At 38.9% G+C, this 17,420-nt stretch overlaps 2 protein-coding genes across 18 annotated transcripts in view; one reads left to right on the top strand and one right to left on the bottom strand.

Moving 5' to 3' along the window:
- The window catches only part of LOC105463230 (calcium/calmodulin dependent serine protein kinase), a 412,561-nt gene that overhangs the window by 202,843 nt on the left and 192,298 nt on the right, over positions 1-17,420 (bottom strand). The window lies entirely within an intron of this gene.
- Positions 5,308-10,312, top strand: LOC105463185 (G protein-coupled receptor 82). Of its 4 annotated transcripts, XM_011710161.3 has the most exons (3): positions 5,308-5,798; positions 8,290-8,360; positions 8,510-10,312. In XM_011710161.3, the coding sequence occupies exon 3, from the start codon at positions 8,544-8,546 to the stop codon at positions 9,549-9,551; it is 1,008 nt and encodes a 335-aa protein (XP_011708463.2). In that variant the 5' UTR covers positions 5,308-5,798; positions 8,290-8,360; positions 8,510-8,543; the 3' UTR covers positions 9,552-10,312. The 4 variants fall into 4 exon arrangements, with proteins under 4 accessions (XP_011708463.2, XP_011708466.2, XP_070944524.1 ...); XM_011710164.3 differs by lacking the exon at positions 8,290-8,360; XM_071088423.1 differs by having other exon boundaries at positions 8,290-10,312.

Raw genomic sequence — 17,420 nt, 5'->3', positions numbered from 1 at the left:
TCCAGGGAGATAGTGTCAGAATAGAACTGAATTAGAGGACACCCAGCTGGTGTCCACTGAATTGCTTCCTTGCTTGTTCATTGGGAGAAATCCCCACACATTTGGTCACAGAGGTAATCTGTTTAGACTTTTGTTGAATGAGAGAATAGAAAAAGCACTTTGAGTTTGTGTGTGATTTTGTTTTTCTTTCTTCTACCCTCAATTGGCATTGTTACCGATCATGGGTTCTTGGGTTCTCAATGCAACAGAAATTGATAGGAGGCCAAAAGCGTTTTCATAGACAAAGCTTCACTGGAGCTTATGCCCAAACAAAAGGGAGGCAGCACAAGAGAGAGAGAATTCCCGGCTTCCTCCTGAAAAGAGTCATAGGGCTTTTTTATTAGGCAAAGTGCAGGAACTAGTAACAGGGGAAGGGTATGCAGGCTGGGCTGAGCAAAGCAGGTCAGCAGATCTGGTTGCTATGGTTATCTTGAGTAATGGGCCACCTGGTGGTCTGGCCTGTGGCAACAAGGCTGTAAATCAATTGTTCAGCATTCCTTCCTGAGGCAATCTTAATTATCTCATAAGGCCAATTCCTGGAATTCTTTAAGAACTATTAGCATTCGAGGTAGTGGTGTGGGTTTTGTGATCAGTGCTCTAGTGGAGGTGAGCTGAAGCCAAGCCTGTCTCTACTCTGTCTCAGTGTCAATGAAGTGGGGTTCGTTGGAATGGCCCTGGTTCAGGTTCACAGAAACATGTCGTTTGGTAAGACAAAGAATGAAAGGGCTGGGAGATGAGGAACCTTTAATTCCTGGGTGGTCACCCACAGTTTGGAGCAGCAGCTGTGCTGCAATCGGTTACTGAAGGTGAAGTTACTAGCGGAATTTAGAGATGGATCCAACTCCTGGGGAGTTGGTTCACTGGATGCATAAGGAAATGCAAACTAATAAGAAAATGCCCTTTGAGTTTGTGTATGTGTGTTTTTCAACTCACAAAGTCCATTTTTGTTTTGTCATTAGTCTTTTCTTAAAAGTGTTTGAAATGCTTGTTCCCCGGTGCCACAAAGAAATAGCACTTGAGCATAAATTTAATTTGCTCAGCAAGGCCATTTTTACTTCCTACAGAAAGGGTACACTCGCCAGCAGTTTTGCCACAGGAGGACACCAAACAAAGGAGACAGGGTCATTTATAACGTGATGCGTCCACCTTACTGCTGTGTCCGGTTTCCATTGGCTGGAACGGGACCTCACATTCTGTATTTGTCTTGATTGGCTAGCAACTTAGAACTTTTTAAAAGAGGCAAAGGCAGAGGAGAACAAAGGAAGGAGGAAGTAACTTGTGGAATGCTGAGAAAGGTAAAAACACCTTCAAATAAGGAAGAGGAACAGGCTATGACCCAATGTTTGCTTGGACCAGTATAAGCATGCCAGGGCAAATATTTGGGCCAAATTGTGGGAGCTAAGAACATAAAGTACACTGATTTATTTATTACAGCTAACAGATATTTAAGAATGTTAGCACAGGTCTTTGAATAAATTTTGCTTCTAAGAGAAGTTACTATTTATTCCTAATTAAATGGAGAGGAAGGTCTTTGAAGAGGAACCTCTATTTTACTTTTTACAAAAGCTGATAACTTTTCTGTGTTATTATAAATTTACAAACTTCAGATTGTATTTTCTGCTGTTTTTAAAAGTAATTCTTGAGAGAAATGCTCCCATTGCTTGCTGAGAAACCAGCTCTTCAGAACAAGGAGAGGTTTTTCTTCATACTCTAATTAAGGGTGGGACACCCACGATCAGAGCTACTTGTGGCAGGCGGTGAGGGCCTGAGAACAGTGTGACTGGAAACAAGGCTGTGGCCAGATACCACTTCCTGGAGAGGACAGGGGGCTCAGTGAGCCTTGAACAAACCATAGCTTTGGGTAACTGCACTGTGCCTCACTCCTCCTAAAGATAACCACTGGCTTGGGTATATGTTGAACTGGACAAGGCTTACTTACTACTGCCCCTGATTTAAAGAAATAATTATCTTTTGAATACGATAGTCTAATGTGTATAAATTAGTCATGTCTTTTCTTTCTGCATACCAGCCTCCCAATGCCCTGAGCTCCTGATTGGTTAGTGAGAGTACTTAAAAGGCCAATTGCAGCCAGTTTAAACACTAGTTTGGATAGCCTAAAATAATTTCTAGATGAAACACATGGCTTCAGGAATGACTAAGCTGTCCTGTGTCCTCTGGGTTCTGGCTCTGAGGGAAATTGATAAGAGACCCTAATTCTAACCCCAACAATCCATTTGAGTCAGGAAAGCTCTCATGTCCCCCTGCTATGTACAGCCCACCGTGGATTTCCAAAATAAATGTCCGCATGCCTGCCCTTTGATTATGGTATCTCCTCTGCCAAGTAAGTATGTGCCTGCCCTTTGAAACACTCTCACTGAACCACTCCAAATGAATTTTGGGGCCAAATTAAAAAACACACTTGATACACAAATCCATCTCAAAAGCAGGAAAATTAATACAAGACAGAACTTCAATTGTAGGACATAACTCTAACACCTCAAGGAAGTAAATCCTAAGGGTGAGAGCAGAACACTTAGGAGATCAATATTTGGCAGATGATATAGGAAGCAACTAGAACTGTTAGGTCAAGTGCATTTGGACTTGGGACAATAGAAGGGGAACCTTGAAACGGATGGGCAAGATGAATGAGAACCAAAGAAAACTACTGGTGATTTGAATGAGAAAAGTCCAAAGGGGCCACTTTACAGAATACTTGTAACATACTTTATTAATCTAGTATTCCCTGACATTTACTCTTTTTACCAATTGTAACAGTATTTCCTAATTTCTTAGAAGAATGAAAATAAAATTCACCTATATTTCAACTGGGGAACTCAAAATCACTGAATCCTAAAGAATTTATACTGACATTGTTGGAATAACAGTTTGCTTAACAAAGTCCAGAGTTTTCGAAGATAGAAAAAAACTGGACTTGATTTCTTCCATAGTCAGTTCCTGCTACCTCAAGTCTAGAACAGGATACACAAATACATAAATCAAACAGGAAACCCTATCTGAACAAAGTTAAAAATACTTAAAACATGACCCTATCGTGAGTACCATAAGGTACCCTTATTGACCTGCAAGAACAACCAATAATTTCTTTCTAAGGCAGAGAATGAGGTCATTTTAAAGCGAATTTACTAATTGTATTCCTCTAGGCAAGCTATTTAACCTCTTTGAGTTTCCTCCCATGTAAAATGGGACTCCCACCACACATCTCTAGGGTTCTTAGGCATAAAATGCTCTGTCCCATACCTGGCACAGAACTGTCACTCACTAGGCTATGTTCTCCTCTCCTTCCTTCCATTTGCTTTCACAAAGCCTTTCAGAACCACTTTGAGTCACTGTTTCTGCCCTTCTCTAATTCACAGAGCATTTGAAATCTGTATCACATATCACATATTAATCTAAATTCTTGGCTTGCTTGTGGAATCTGTTCAATTTCCAGAGACTCTCAATTAGTTTGTGACTAAACATCCTACTTCTGTGACCTCCACATGCTGCTAGGAACATAGTAGAAACTCCAATAAATATTTGTTGAATGAATTACACTGTTTAACAAAAATAGACCTAAAAACCAAAATAGTGTAAGAACTGGCAAAACTTACACCTATCCAGGTATGCTTGCCCAATAAACAACCAGTGGACTGACAACGGTTTTTAAGCAGTACTTCTGACTCTTCCTTTGTTTCAATGGTTGATTGACATCTGTGGTAGCCAGTTTCCAATATGGCTCCCAGTGATCATCACCTCCTGATATTTACCCCTCCCACACGGATCCAGGGCTGGCTCTGTGTGACCAATAGAATACTGCAGAAATGACAGTGTTGACTTCAGAGGCTGGATCACAAAAAGGCATTGCAGCTATGGACTTGTTCTTGAATTACTTGCTTTGAGGTGAGCCAATCACCATCCTGTGAGGACAGATGGCTGTGTGACCTTGGGCAACTTATGAGATCTTTCTGAGTTTCAGTTTTCCTCACCTTTAAAATGAGACATTTCACAGGGTGTTGTGAAAACCAAATAAGACTTGAATGTAAGGCACATAGCAAGATATCTGGCACATAGTAAGCTCTCATGAAATGTGGCTAATGAATGATGGTAGTGATAGTAGAAGCTGTAGTACCAGCAATTGATTAGATAGATGTGAGATGTGAAAGAAAGAGAAATTAAGGATGATTCCTAAGTTTTTGGCTTGAATAACTGAAGGAGTGATGGTATCATTTACTGAGTTTGGAGACAATGGAGGAAAACAAGAGTGTTCTTTCTTTCGGACCAAAGATGCTTATGCCTGAACGGATAATATTACAACTATTTTTCAATCACTTAGAAATAGCATTCCATTTCTGTTCTTCTCTAAATTACTTAAAACTGTTTTTTGTTCTATGTAATTCCTTCCCGGAACATGATACATTACTGAAGTAAAAGTGATAAGAATTCTAAAAGCCAAATTACTCTGTAATGAATGGCCATGAAACCCTGGATGAGTCACTGTTCTTAAGTAAATGGTGGCAAGGCAAAGATGAACAGCAGCAGAACACAATCCGGACCCTTTAGGCAGTTCTCACTTTTGTTTTAGAGAGAAATATTAGCAAACATCAGAGAGAATTTATGAAATAAACATGAAATAAGGTAAGCATCAGGGGTTTATGAGAAATGGCAAGGTACCTCTGTTAATTTTAAGTGAAGATTTACTGATAACTAAAGTGCTCAAGTTTGATGAAATTAGATTTCTGTTCTCTTTTTCAGACTCCCACTGGTTTAACTACTCAAGGATGAGAGGAAGTGCTTGATGCAAGTCTTCCGCCTCAGATGTACACACTTAGCTTTCATTTAGTTAGTAAGTCACAGGCTGATTCGACAATCTTGTACAAAAAATTGGTTTCACAATTCTATTTTTAAAATTTTTATTGTTTTAGACTAGTCATGGTTTCACAATTCTTTATTAATATAACTATTCATTTGATCTGAGGCATACTTGGCACTCCCAGGATTTGCCAAATCTATTATGAAATGCCCCAAACAGTGTATTATGTTGATAAATGGAGGTAGTGCAGGGCAATCAGAAACAGAGTGGGTTAACTCATTAGTAACCAAACTGGGACCCAACCCTGGGTGCAGTCTGTGCTTACAGTGAGTTCCTCTGGGCCTCAGCTTCTTCAACTTTAAAACAAAGGGTCTCAATCCATAGATGATCATGAAGTTCTATTTTAGCTCTATAATATTTGATTCTAGTAAGTTATAAGAAAACTTTGAGTTTTGTTTCTATTTTTGATAAAGATGGATTGCAAATAAGCCATCCACAAACAATTTTACAGACAAATTTGCACCAATATTTGTATTGGGTTACTAACAGAGTGGCTCCTTCTATCACTGTGTCATATAAAACTAGCCATGGGGGATTAAATCTGTGAACTTCAGTCAATCATGCAAACAAAGCTTACTGGGGTGTAACTAGTTCATGAAATAATCATAAGGAAGTATAATATGTATATTGTCCACCAACTTCCTCCCGCTACAGAAATAGAGAAATGAGGGTTTTTTGAGGAGGTAGTTGTCACATTGACCATAACTATTGAATTTCTTCAATACTGTTTAATTTCCCCTTTTCCTCCCACTGTAGTTGGTGTCATACAAGAGTCTATTTACACTGACTAAAGATATTGGAAGAGCGAAGATCAGAGAATTTTAAGTCTGAAATTTGGCATCACTGCCCTGAACAATATAACCTTAGTTGGCATAAACTACTCATACAGGTAAGAGCGATTATTATTCATTTTTAGCTTAAAAATTAAACTCTATAAAAATAAACAGGACCTAATGGTTTAAATTTTGAAAGCTGATCCTTAAGAAAGGCAGTCAGCATATAATTATGTAGATAGTCATTAGTAACTGAAGAGTTGTAGAACTTTTTTCATTTAGCAGAGACAAAATGTATGCACGAGTGACTTGAGATAGATATTCTCCTGAGGGGAATATAGACTTACAGACATTTTCTAAAGACCAGTTTTGCATCTGTAACATGTAATTTTTATTTCATTTCTTAAGTTCAACAGTACTTTCCAAATTTTGGAAAAGAGTTATCAAGTAGTTTTATGATCAAAGTTTATTTTTGAAGGAGATGTACATAGTAGATACAAGTTTGGGAAGGTAAAGATGGTGACCTAGTTGTTGATTGCTATAGTGAGAGTCCTATAGAGACTCAACTTCTGTCTGATAAAGCTAGCCTCTGCAGAAGTATATTTTATCTCCTTTTTGTTTGGAAGCATTTACTATTCATACAGAAGCACCATTACCTTTGCAGTTTTTAGTATACTATGCATTATCTGCACAAGGCAGGAGCTAATGCTTTTCTTTAACAGCATCATAAAAGGAAGCTCCATTCCTTATGTAAAATCAAAATCTACTGTGAGCAGATAATTTTTTTTCTTAAATAAACCGGCTCATTTCACACTCCATCTGCCTGATTTTTGAACTGGTGAAGTTACAGATTAGGTTTTATATATTTATGCCAGGGTCTACACTAACTGCAACCAGATTATAATTCATCAGGTTGCACTAGATTCAGATACAAACTTACAATGAAGCATATGGACTGTTTTCTAAATACAAATAGCAAAGAAACAAAATTATAAAGACACTGGTAGACAATAATTAAGAATCTCGGTATTTAAACCCACACACAATGCACAGTCCTCAAGTTTTCAAGACTTTGGGTGTGGATTGGTTTAAAAAGTTATTACAAAATTATAACATTATTTTGAGAAAAAAACCCAAATTCTGTAATCCAAGATACAGAAAATAAATCAAACCTAATTCTGAAGGGGGTAGAGAGTAAAATTGCCCTGAGGGGCTGGGGGGATATAAGAATTTCCAAGGGCTGTGTATGGTACAATTTTTATGTTTATCAAAAGAGAACATGATTAAAAAAAAGATTGAGAAACCTTGCTCTAGATCATGAAAGAGTGGAGAATGTGGTGCCCAGAAGGCTATGGTGAAGGACACAGAGAATATGGCACATTTTGAATAGAGATCATGGTTCTTATTTGACCAGAATCCAGTAACTTTTGTTATTCTCACCTGAAAGAAGTGAGGAAATAAGGAGAAAAATAAGAATAAAAGCAATTTGTATATGATTCTTCAGCACTTCACATGTACCCTTTGAAGTGAGAAAGATTTAAATATAAGACACAAAAAAGTAAAAACCAGCATTTATGTTGTGATTAAAACATCATATCCTTTAAAAAAAAATCCTCTGAAAAACTCAGATACCAATTTACACACAAGGATACTCTAACCAACAAGCATAGCAGCTACAGTTTTTTTGTTTTTGTTTTTGAGACAGGGTCTCTTTCTGTTACCTAGGCTGGAGTGCAGTAGAATGATCATAGCTTGCTGCAGCCTTGAACTTCTAGGCTCAACTGATCCTCCAACCTCAGCCTCCCAAGTAGCTGGGACTCCAGGCACATGCCAGGATGCCTGGCTAATTTTTTTGTAGAGACATGGTTTCACCATGTTGCCCAGGCTGGCCGTGGCCTCCCAAAGTGCTGGGATAATAGGCATGAGCCACCATACCCAATCTAGTTTTTGTATTTTTTTATAGAGACAGGGTCTCACTACATTGCGCAAGGTGTTCTTGAAATCCTGGTCTCAAGCAATCGTCCCACCTTGGCCTCCCAAAGTGCTGAGATTACAGGTGCAGAGCCACCACATCTGGCTGTAACTACAGTTTTGACATACATGTGTAAACTTTTATTGAAGTATGACAGTTTAACATTGAATATTTGAAATGACATTTTAAATACTCTTTGGTAATGACCCTGGGATTTTGGAGTCTGTCCTTGGTTGCTACACTTTTCTTCTATTCAGTTCAGGATTTTGCCTGAAATTTTGCTCACGTGGAATTGAGGTAACTTCTGAAATATGAAAAGAGACTTTTCTAATAGTATTAGGTTATAAAGGAGTGTTTTAGCCTAGACACAAAAAGACACCATTTTGAAAACTATATATAAGTAATGTGGTAATTAAAAACCAGTCAACTCTCTATTATTGTGGCCACAGAATACTTCTGTAATACTTTGGCCAACATGTATTGGTTGCATGTGCCTTAAAAATTTTTAAATTATATTTCTAGGCAAAATCAATCATCACTTACAAATTGTTTTACAATCTAAGAACTATCCATTTCTCTAAGTAAAATTTTAAATCCCAGGCATGTAACTATTTACATCAAATTTTGTTTTTTAGACAAAGGCATTATCCATCACAATAAGTAACTTTTTGTCTTTATTTCAACCGGACAATTGTGATTGGAAAAGGTAAGAAGCCATCTACACTTTCCCGTTCCATCCAATACATTTTTGTTACTATTTTATTTAATTCAATGCTTTAAAAAAAAAAAAACTATTCAGCTTAAATACTGTACCAAAAATAATTTTAATATTAAATATCTGCAATTCTGTTCTAGCTCCCGTGACAAAATTCAAGAAAATCTGACATAAATGAACAACAACACATGTATTCAACCATCTATGATCTCTTCCATGGCTTTACCAATCATTTACATCCTCCTTTGTATTGTTGGTGTTTTTGGAAACTCTCTCTCTCAATGGATATTTTTAACAAAAATAGGTAAAAAAACATCAACGCACATCTACCTGTCACACCTTGTGACTGCAAACTTACTTGTGTGCAGCGCCATGCCTTTCATGAGTATCTATTTCCTGAAAGGTTTCCAATGGGAATATCAATCTGCTCAATGCAGAGTGGTCAATTTTCTGGGAACTCTATCCATGCATGTAAGTATGTTTGTCAGCCTCTTAATTTTAAGTTGGATTGCCGTAAGCCGCTACGCTACCTTAATGCAAAAGGATTCCTTGCAAGAGACTACTTCGTGCTATGAGAAAATATTTTATGGCCATTTACTGAAAAAATTTCGCCAGCCCAACTTTGCTAGAAAACTATGCATTTACATATGGGGAGTTGTACTGGGCATAATTATTCCAGTTACTATATACTACTCAGTCATAGAGGCTACAGAAGGAGAAGAAAGCCTATGCTACAATCGGCAGATGGAACTAGGAGCCATGATCTCTCAGATTGCAGGTCTCATTGGAACCACATTTATTGGATTTTCCTTTTTAGTAGTACTAACATCATACTACTCTTTTGTAAGCCATCTGAGAAAAATAAGAACCTGTACGTCCATTATGGAGAAAGATTTGACTTACAGTTCTGTGAAAAGACATCTTTTGGTCATCCAGATTCTACTAATAGTTTGCTTCCTTCCTTATAGTATTTTTAAACCCATTTTTTATGTTCTACATCAAAGAGATAACTGTCAGCAACTGAATTATTTAATAGAAATAAAAAACATCCTCACCTGTCTTGCTTCGGCCAGAAGTAGCACAGACCCCATTATATTTCTTTTATTAGATAAAACATTCAAGAAGACATTATATAATCTCTTTACAAAGTCTAATTCAGCACACATGCAATCATATGGTTGACTTTTGAATGGAAAACCCCACAATACAGAAAAGCATTCATGTGACTTTATTAGGGACACTAAACTACATCATTAACATGTCACAGCTTGGTTGACAATAATCACCAAGAAAATCTCTATGGTTTTTAAAAATAAATAAATATATATTCAAAAAACTCAAAAAACAGTTCTACTTATACTGAAAGTTGAGACGGCAGAAACTTTCAGAAGCAAAAATTAAGCATACTGAAAGGATCCCACTCATATGAAACTAACAGGCTGTTTAAACTCAACTGTGAGTGCTTCTGTTCAGAACACGTTATTTCATGACTAGGATAAAGAAGCAAATGGTTTATGACTTGTCTGCTTTCTTGTAGTTAGAATACAAGGGTCAATCTATGACCAGTGTTTATTGGTAATTTTAAAATCTTTAAAAGTAAGTAGCTGGGCTCAGTGGCTCACGCCTGTAGTCCCAGCACTTTGGGAGGCTGAGTTGGGTGGATCATTTTGAGGTCAGGAGTTCAAGACCAGCCTGGGCAACAGGGTGAAACCCCGTCTCTACTAAAAATACAAAAACTAGCCAGACATGGTGGTGGGCGCCTGTAATCCCAGCTACTCGGGAGGCTGAGAAAGGAGAATCGCTTGAGCCCGGGATGGAGGTTGCAGTGAGCAGAGATCGTGCCACTGCATTATAGCCTGGGAGGCAGAGCGAGACTCCGTCTCAAAAAAACAAAACAAAAAAATAAAAATAAGTAAAAAAAAAAAAAAAAAAAAAAAAAGAAATATCCTCACTCAAGTCTTATCCAAATGCATGAATAATACAGTGAAAAAAATCCAAGGTTTTATAAACACATTATTTATTTGAAATTATCTGGCTCATGTTATTGGGAGAAGCAATATTCATTGACGCTATATTTTTAAAGCAGATGTTACTTATGCAAATGCTTAAATATTTGGATTAGGCTTTGTCAAAGTAAAAAGCTATGTCATTATAAGCCCATCTTCATCGCATTGTGCATATTTTCTTCTGTCTTCAATATAAATAATGTTATTAGTGACAAACAGTACCTGGCAGTTAATTTTTTGTGAAATAAATGAATGAATAATAAGGGAGTGTAATAGTATTATGGTTTAGAGATTGGTCTCTGAAATTATACTTCTTGGGTTCAATCTGGCTCTACTTTTTATTTAGCTGGACAATCTTAGGCAAATTACTTATCCTCTGCAAGTATTAATTTCTTCATGTGTAGAGCAGAAAATACTATCTTATTCACAGATCCTATTATTAAATCAGCTGTTACTATTATGAGTAGCCATTGCTTAGTAAGCACTTGCTGTTTGCCAAGCATTCTACTTATATGCTGTATATCTATTATTTTAATCACTACAACTCTAAAGTGTACTAATTTACTGATGAAAATATTGAAGTGGGCTGGGTGCGGTGGCTCACGCCTGTAATCCCAGCACTCTGGGAGGCCAAGGTGGGCAGATCACCTGAGGTCAGGAGTTCAAGACCAGCCTGGCCAACATGGCGAAACACACCTCTACTAAAAATACAAAAATTAGCTGGGCGTGGTGGTTTGTGCCTGCAGTCCCAGCTACTTGGGAGGCCGAGGCAGGAGAATCACTTGAACTCAGGAGGCGGAGGTTGCAGTGAGCCACGATCCTGCCATTGCACTCCAGCCTGGGCAACAGAGTAAGACACTGTCTCAAAAAACAAACAAACAAAAAGGATATATATATATATGTGCATAGTTAAGTAAATCACCCCAATTTTTTCCAATATCTAAGTGAACATTTAAAGATAAACATTTCTTAATGTTAATTTCTTTTTTCTATGTAATCTTGTCAGTAGACAAATGATGGTGACTATATTCTGTAATAAGTTACATATATTACGATTAAAAAAAAAGCGTGTTCTGTCTGCCCAAAGAGATTATAAGCACTTTGGAGCTATAAACTTCTTGTCTATTTCTACTTCCATGGTACTGGTATTCTCTTCTCAGGTAACCAAACAAAAACAGCTGAATAAAACCAACCATTAATAGTAACTTGCCACTTTGTTAGAGACTGCTTAAAGACTCATTTTTTTCTTCACACAGTAATTCCTTCAGTGTCCAAAATGAAGTTTAAAGTAAGTTCACATAATCCTTCCAAGCCTTTAATCTCATAGCATGTTTTGTTCCTGAATTAGAGCTGTAAAAGCAATTCACAGTACATTGCCCAAGAGCCATGTGTTCAAAAATCACTAGAGCTTATTCCGAGAGGGAAACAAACAAACAAAAACACAAAACAACCCAGCAAATTTTGCTTTTTTCCTTTTCTACTTCAATGCTTAACTGAGACATGAAAATGTTCTGAGAAAAATCTGAACATGTTCTGGCTTCAAATACTTATAGTGAGTATCAATTCGTTTAGAGTAGTAACTGGATTTTTGGCTCATTAATGTGCAGAGACAAAGGAGACTTGGGAACTTGAGGTGACCTCCCTGAATGCTAGCTGTAAATGGAAGTGTCCAATCTAGTGACTTCCTAGACATGCAAACCACAGAGTAACTCAAAGTTCATCAGGGAGAGTTTCTGAGATGCATAGATTTCTCCACAGTTACAAAAGTAGTTTTATTCTTTTTATTTTTTGAGATGGGGTCTCACTCTATCACCCAAGCTGGAGTGCAGTGGCGTGCAACCTCCGTCCCCCAGGGTCAAGTGATTCTCCCACCTCAGCCTCCCGAATGGCTGGGACCACAGGTGCCCACCACCATGCCCGGCTAATTTTTGTTATTTTTTTGTAGAAATGGGATTTCGCCATGTTACTCAGACTGGTCTCGAACTCCTGAGCTCAAGCAATCTGCCCATCTTGGCCTCCCAAAGTGTTGGGATTACTGGGGTAAGCCATTGTGCCCAGCCTAAGTAATTTTATTCTTATGTGAGTTTTGAAACCAAAACTCGGCCGGGCGCGGTGGCTCAAGCCTGTAATCCCAGCACTTTGGGAGGCCGAGACGGGCGGATCACTAGGTCAGGAGATCGAGACCATCCTGGCTAACACGGCGAAACCCCGTCTCTACTAAAAACACAAAAAATTAGCCGGGCGAGGTGGCGGCGCCTGTGGTCCCAGCTACTCGGGAGGCTGAGGCAGGAGAATGGCGGGAACCCGGGAGGCGGAGCTTGCAGTGAGCTGAGATCTGGCCACTGCACTCCAGCCTGGGTGACAGAGCGAGACTCCGTCTCAAAAAAAAAAAAAAAAAAAAAAAAAAAAAAAAAAAAAGAAACCAAAACTCATCAGACTAAGACAGTAATGTTTGTTTAACATAAGCTATACTGCAGTTAATAATCTCATTGGACTTAGGAGTTTTAAAAAAATATAACTTCTGGTCAGGTACAGTGGCTCATGCCTGTAATCCCAGCACTTTAGGGGGCTGAGGTGGGGAGATCACTTGAGCCCAGGACTTCGAGACCAGCCTGATCAACATAGTGAGACCATGTTTCTACAAGAAATAGAAAAATTAGCTGGACATGGTGGCACATGTCTCTAGTCCTAGCTACTTGGGAGGCTGAGGTGGGAGGATCTGTTGAGCCCAGGAGGTTCTGTTGAGTCCAGGAGGTTGAGGCTGAAGTGAGCCATGATTGCGCCACTATATTCCTGCCTGGGTGACAAAGTGAGACCCTGTCTCAAAAAAAAAAAAAAAAAAGGACCCAAAAATATAACTTCTAAAAATAATTATTTAAAAAACAATCACTTTACAGCTCTACCACTACTTTAAACAAAAAATATTTCTAGAGATTCTTACATTTAAAAAGACAGAAGAGATATGCAATTTCTCTTTAAGTTACTCATTCTGATAAACTCACATTTTAATTTCCTATACTGAAGAATGAGGTATATACTCAGCTCATTATCATCATGGATATCTCTACACCATAGATGCTTTCCTAAACAGGTGATTTTAAATCATGTTGAATTTTTTATGTAATTTAAGGACTGGCTGTTTAATGGCATAGTAAATATTTTATTTAAAATATCACTTTTGTTTTTGGAGACAGGGTCTGTCTATGTCGTCCAGGCTAGAGTACAGTGGTGATCATAGCTCACTGCAGCCTCAAACTCTTGGGCTCAGGTATCTCACCACCTCAGCCTCCTGAGTAGCTAGGACGAAAGGTGTGTGCCACCATGCCTGACTAATTTTTTTTTTTTGGTAGAGATGTGCTCTTGCTATGTTGCCCAGGCTGGTCTTGAACTCCTGGGCTCAAGCGATCCTCCCGCTTCAGCCTCCCAAAGTGCTGAGATTATAGGAGCAAGCCACTGTGCCTGGTTTTAAAATTACCTTCAAAACTTACCCTATTTTAAAGTTTGGATTTCAAAAAAAACAGTGTTTTTAATACGTTTGTGTGAGTTACAGTCAAACACAAATTTGGGGTTTCAGAAATCTCAAATTTTGACTCAAAGGCCAACAAGGTTTTATCTTAAACTGTAGAAAACAGGCATACACATACTTTCATTAAGGCAGCTTTCAAACTATAATCAGGAACACAAACCATTAAGACTAGACAAACAAAATTTAGGATAAACAACTTAACAGGGAAGTAAGTTTCTACTCCCTGGATAGAAGAGGAAGATGGCCCATTCTGTTCAATTTGCTGAGGACTCTGGGCCTATCCCTGGCCTTGTGCTCTGTCAGGGTGGGAGTTATGGGCAAATCTGGGAAGACAAGGTGAAAGGAAATCCTGCTGGCAAACCACAAAGGGAGAACAGAGGGAACACTGGTAATCTGCTAAGCATTTCAATCGAGCAGCCTAATGCCACGAACCTTCCTCTGACGGGCCCTACACTCAAATGGAATTGATAACACTGGAAAGAGTTACTACAGCTATAGTTATAACTGACAGAAAAACCTCTGGCTATATCATACATGTTACTCCTGGCTCAGAAGGAGAGGAAAAGTAAAAGGATTCACTTCTAACAAGCAAAATAATTTTTTTTTTTTTTTTTGAGATGGAGTCTCACTCTGTTGCCCAGGCTGGAGTGCAGTGATACAATCACAGCTCATTACAGTTTCAATGTCCTGGGCTCAAGCAATCCTCCTGCCTCAGCCTCCCGAGTAGCTAGGACCACAGGTGTGTGCCACCACACCTGGCTAATTTTTATTTTTTGGTAGAGATAGGGTCTTAATGGCCAGGCGTGGTGTCTCACGAGGTCAGGAGTTCGAGATCAGCCTGGCCAACACGGTGAAACCCTGTCTCTACTAAAAAAATTAGCCGGGCGTAGTGGCAGGCACCTGTAATCTCAGCTACTTGGGAGGCTGAGGCAGGAGAATTGCTTGAATGCGGGAGGTGGAGGTTGCAGTGAGCCGAGACCGCACCACTACACTCCAACCTGGGCAACAGAGCGAGATTCCGTTTCAAAAAAAAAGAGAGAGAGAGAGATAGGGTCTTACTATGTTGCTCAGGCTGAGAAACTTAAAACTAAAGAGTTGATTTCTTTTTTTTTTGTAGGAGTAGGCTGGGCGAAGAGAAGTATAGTAGTTAGAAACACAAGATAAATTTATGATGATCATGTAATCCATGAGATCTTCCTAAGTACAATTATTAAAATGCCACATTCAAACTGAACGTGCACATTATGTTCAAAAATCTTACAAAAGAAATGCAGATTAACCAGTGTTAATATAATAATAAAGAATAGTGGCTGGGCGCAGTGGCTCACACCTGTAATCCCAGCACTTTGGGAGGCTGAGGCGGGCGGATCACGAGGTCGGGAGATAGAAACCATCCTGGCTAACATGGTGAAACCCCGTCTCTACTAAAAATACAAAAAAATTAGCCGGGTGCGGTGGCGGGCGCCTGTAGTCCCAGCTACTCGGGAGGCTGAGGCAGGAGAATGGCGTGGACCCAGGAGGTGGAGCTTGCAGTGAGCCGAGATCGCGCCACTGCACTCCAGCCTGGGCGACAGAGTGAGACTCCGTCTCAAAATAAATAAATAAATAAATAAATAAATAAATAAATAAATAAATAAAATAAATAATAATAATAAAAAAAGAATAAATACATTTTTGTTTTATGAGAGTTTAAATTTCTCTATACAACATGATCAACTTTGGGGAGTTGTGGTATCAGATGTAAAAGAAACATCAGTAGGCCGGGCGTGGTGGCTCAAGCCTGTAATCCCAGCACTTTGGGAGGCCGAGATGGGCGGATCACGAGGTCAGGAGATCGAGACTATCCTGGCTAACACGGTGAAACCCCGTCTCTACTAAAAAATACAAAAAACCAGCCGGGCGAGGTGGCGGGCACCTGTAGTCCCAGCTACTCGGGAGGCTGAGGCAGAAGAATGGCGTGAACCTGGGAGGTGGAGCTTGCAGTGAGCCGAGATCGGGCCACTGCACTCCAGCCTGGGAGACAAGCTCCATCTCAAAAAAAAAAAGAAAGAAACATCAGTAAGGGAGAACAAGTGACTACGGAATGCTTTAAGAAATCCACAATGTCATGCCAACCAGTGTTCTGTGATGAACACAAATTTGTCATAGTCTGGCTCTAAACAGGTAAAAGGAGAACTGAGACCAGAAGGGAACCAAAAAGCAGCCAGGCGTGTTCACACAGGTTAGCAAGGAAAACCATTTAAAGGAAGCACACTCAGAAACACTCTGGCCTCTGGCTGAGTGTTTGTGTGACTGGGGTTTGCACAGTTCTGAGAACTAAAAACAGCACCCAGACCTTCTGGGCAAAGGCACTATTTAGAATAGAAAGTGATTGTGTGTAGCAATTTGCATTCTCAGAGAAACTGTTTCACTTCAACTTCAGTTATTAGAATTATACATGAGTAGGTCAGAGTGACAGAAAGGTCTAAAACTAAGTCTCCCCATACCCTCATGATGTAAGCCTGCCTGCAGGAGTTAGGAGAGAGGAAAAACTTCCACGAACTCTCAGTGCTTAGTAAAGCCCATGAAAGAAGGCAAAGAGCCAGGAGTTGCATTTACCTTGACAACTGTGCTATTTCTTTCTAAAGTACTTTTAATTCAAGGGTGAGAGGAAGAAAAAAAAGTACCAGAAACATAATGAAAGTTTTCACATTCTTTCACAAGAAAAAGTAGAATTAAAGGGAAGATGACAGAAAAAAATAGAAATTTATATGCATGCCTTAATTAATACCTGTAGGGAGGCAAATCTTGAGAATTATAAGTCTATTATGACAGCAGGCCTTAACCAGGGACAATTTTTGTGCCCCAGGGAACATTTAGCAATGTTTGGAGACATTTTTGGTTGTCACAACTAGGGGGAGATGCTACTGGCATCTAGTGGGTGAAGGATGCTTAGCAGCATCCTACAATTCCCAGGACAGCCTCCCACAGCAAAGAATATAGCCCGAAATGTCAATAAGTATGGCTGTGGGGAGGCCCAGTACTATGTTCACACATCTCTCGAATTTCAAAGGATTATATGATTGCTTTTTATGCAATTTTATGTGAAATTGCTTCTTCAGAGCAAGCAGTTCCCAAAAACAGATCACATGGTACCATATACTCAAATCTAGCCAAAGAATCCTTTTAAGTACTCAGTTACAATGATTACAAAAGGAAATGCCTTTAGTAAAAAAGTAAAGAAAAAAGTATTAGTAAATATAATAATAGGATCCTTGGGAAATGTAATGCTTTTGGATCATATGACAAGAATTATGAGAGAGAAAAAGAGAGAGAGAGAATGAGAATATTCTTGGCTAGATGAAACAGATGATAAAATAAATTTTTCTTAGAGAAATAAAACATTGCAATGCTCTTCTATTTTCTTTATTAAATATAAGGGAAGAAAACTTAGACAAAAACTTAACTGCAGAAACAAAAACCTACATACAGATAAGTCACTGAATATATATCTGAATGGAAAGAAAAACTCAAGGTTGC

The sequence above is a fragment of the Macaca nemestrina genome, chromosome X, assembly GCF_043159975.1.
Source record: "Macaca nemestrina isolate mMacNem1 chromosome X, mMacNem.hap1, whole genome shotgun sequence".
Lineage (NCBI taxonomy): Eukaryota > Metazoa > Chordata > Mammalia > Primates > Cercopithecidae > Macaca > Macaca nemestrina.
The sequence above is the reverse complement of the archived record's forward strand: the minus strand, read 5'-3'. Positions and strand labels throughout refer to the sequence as shown.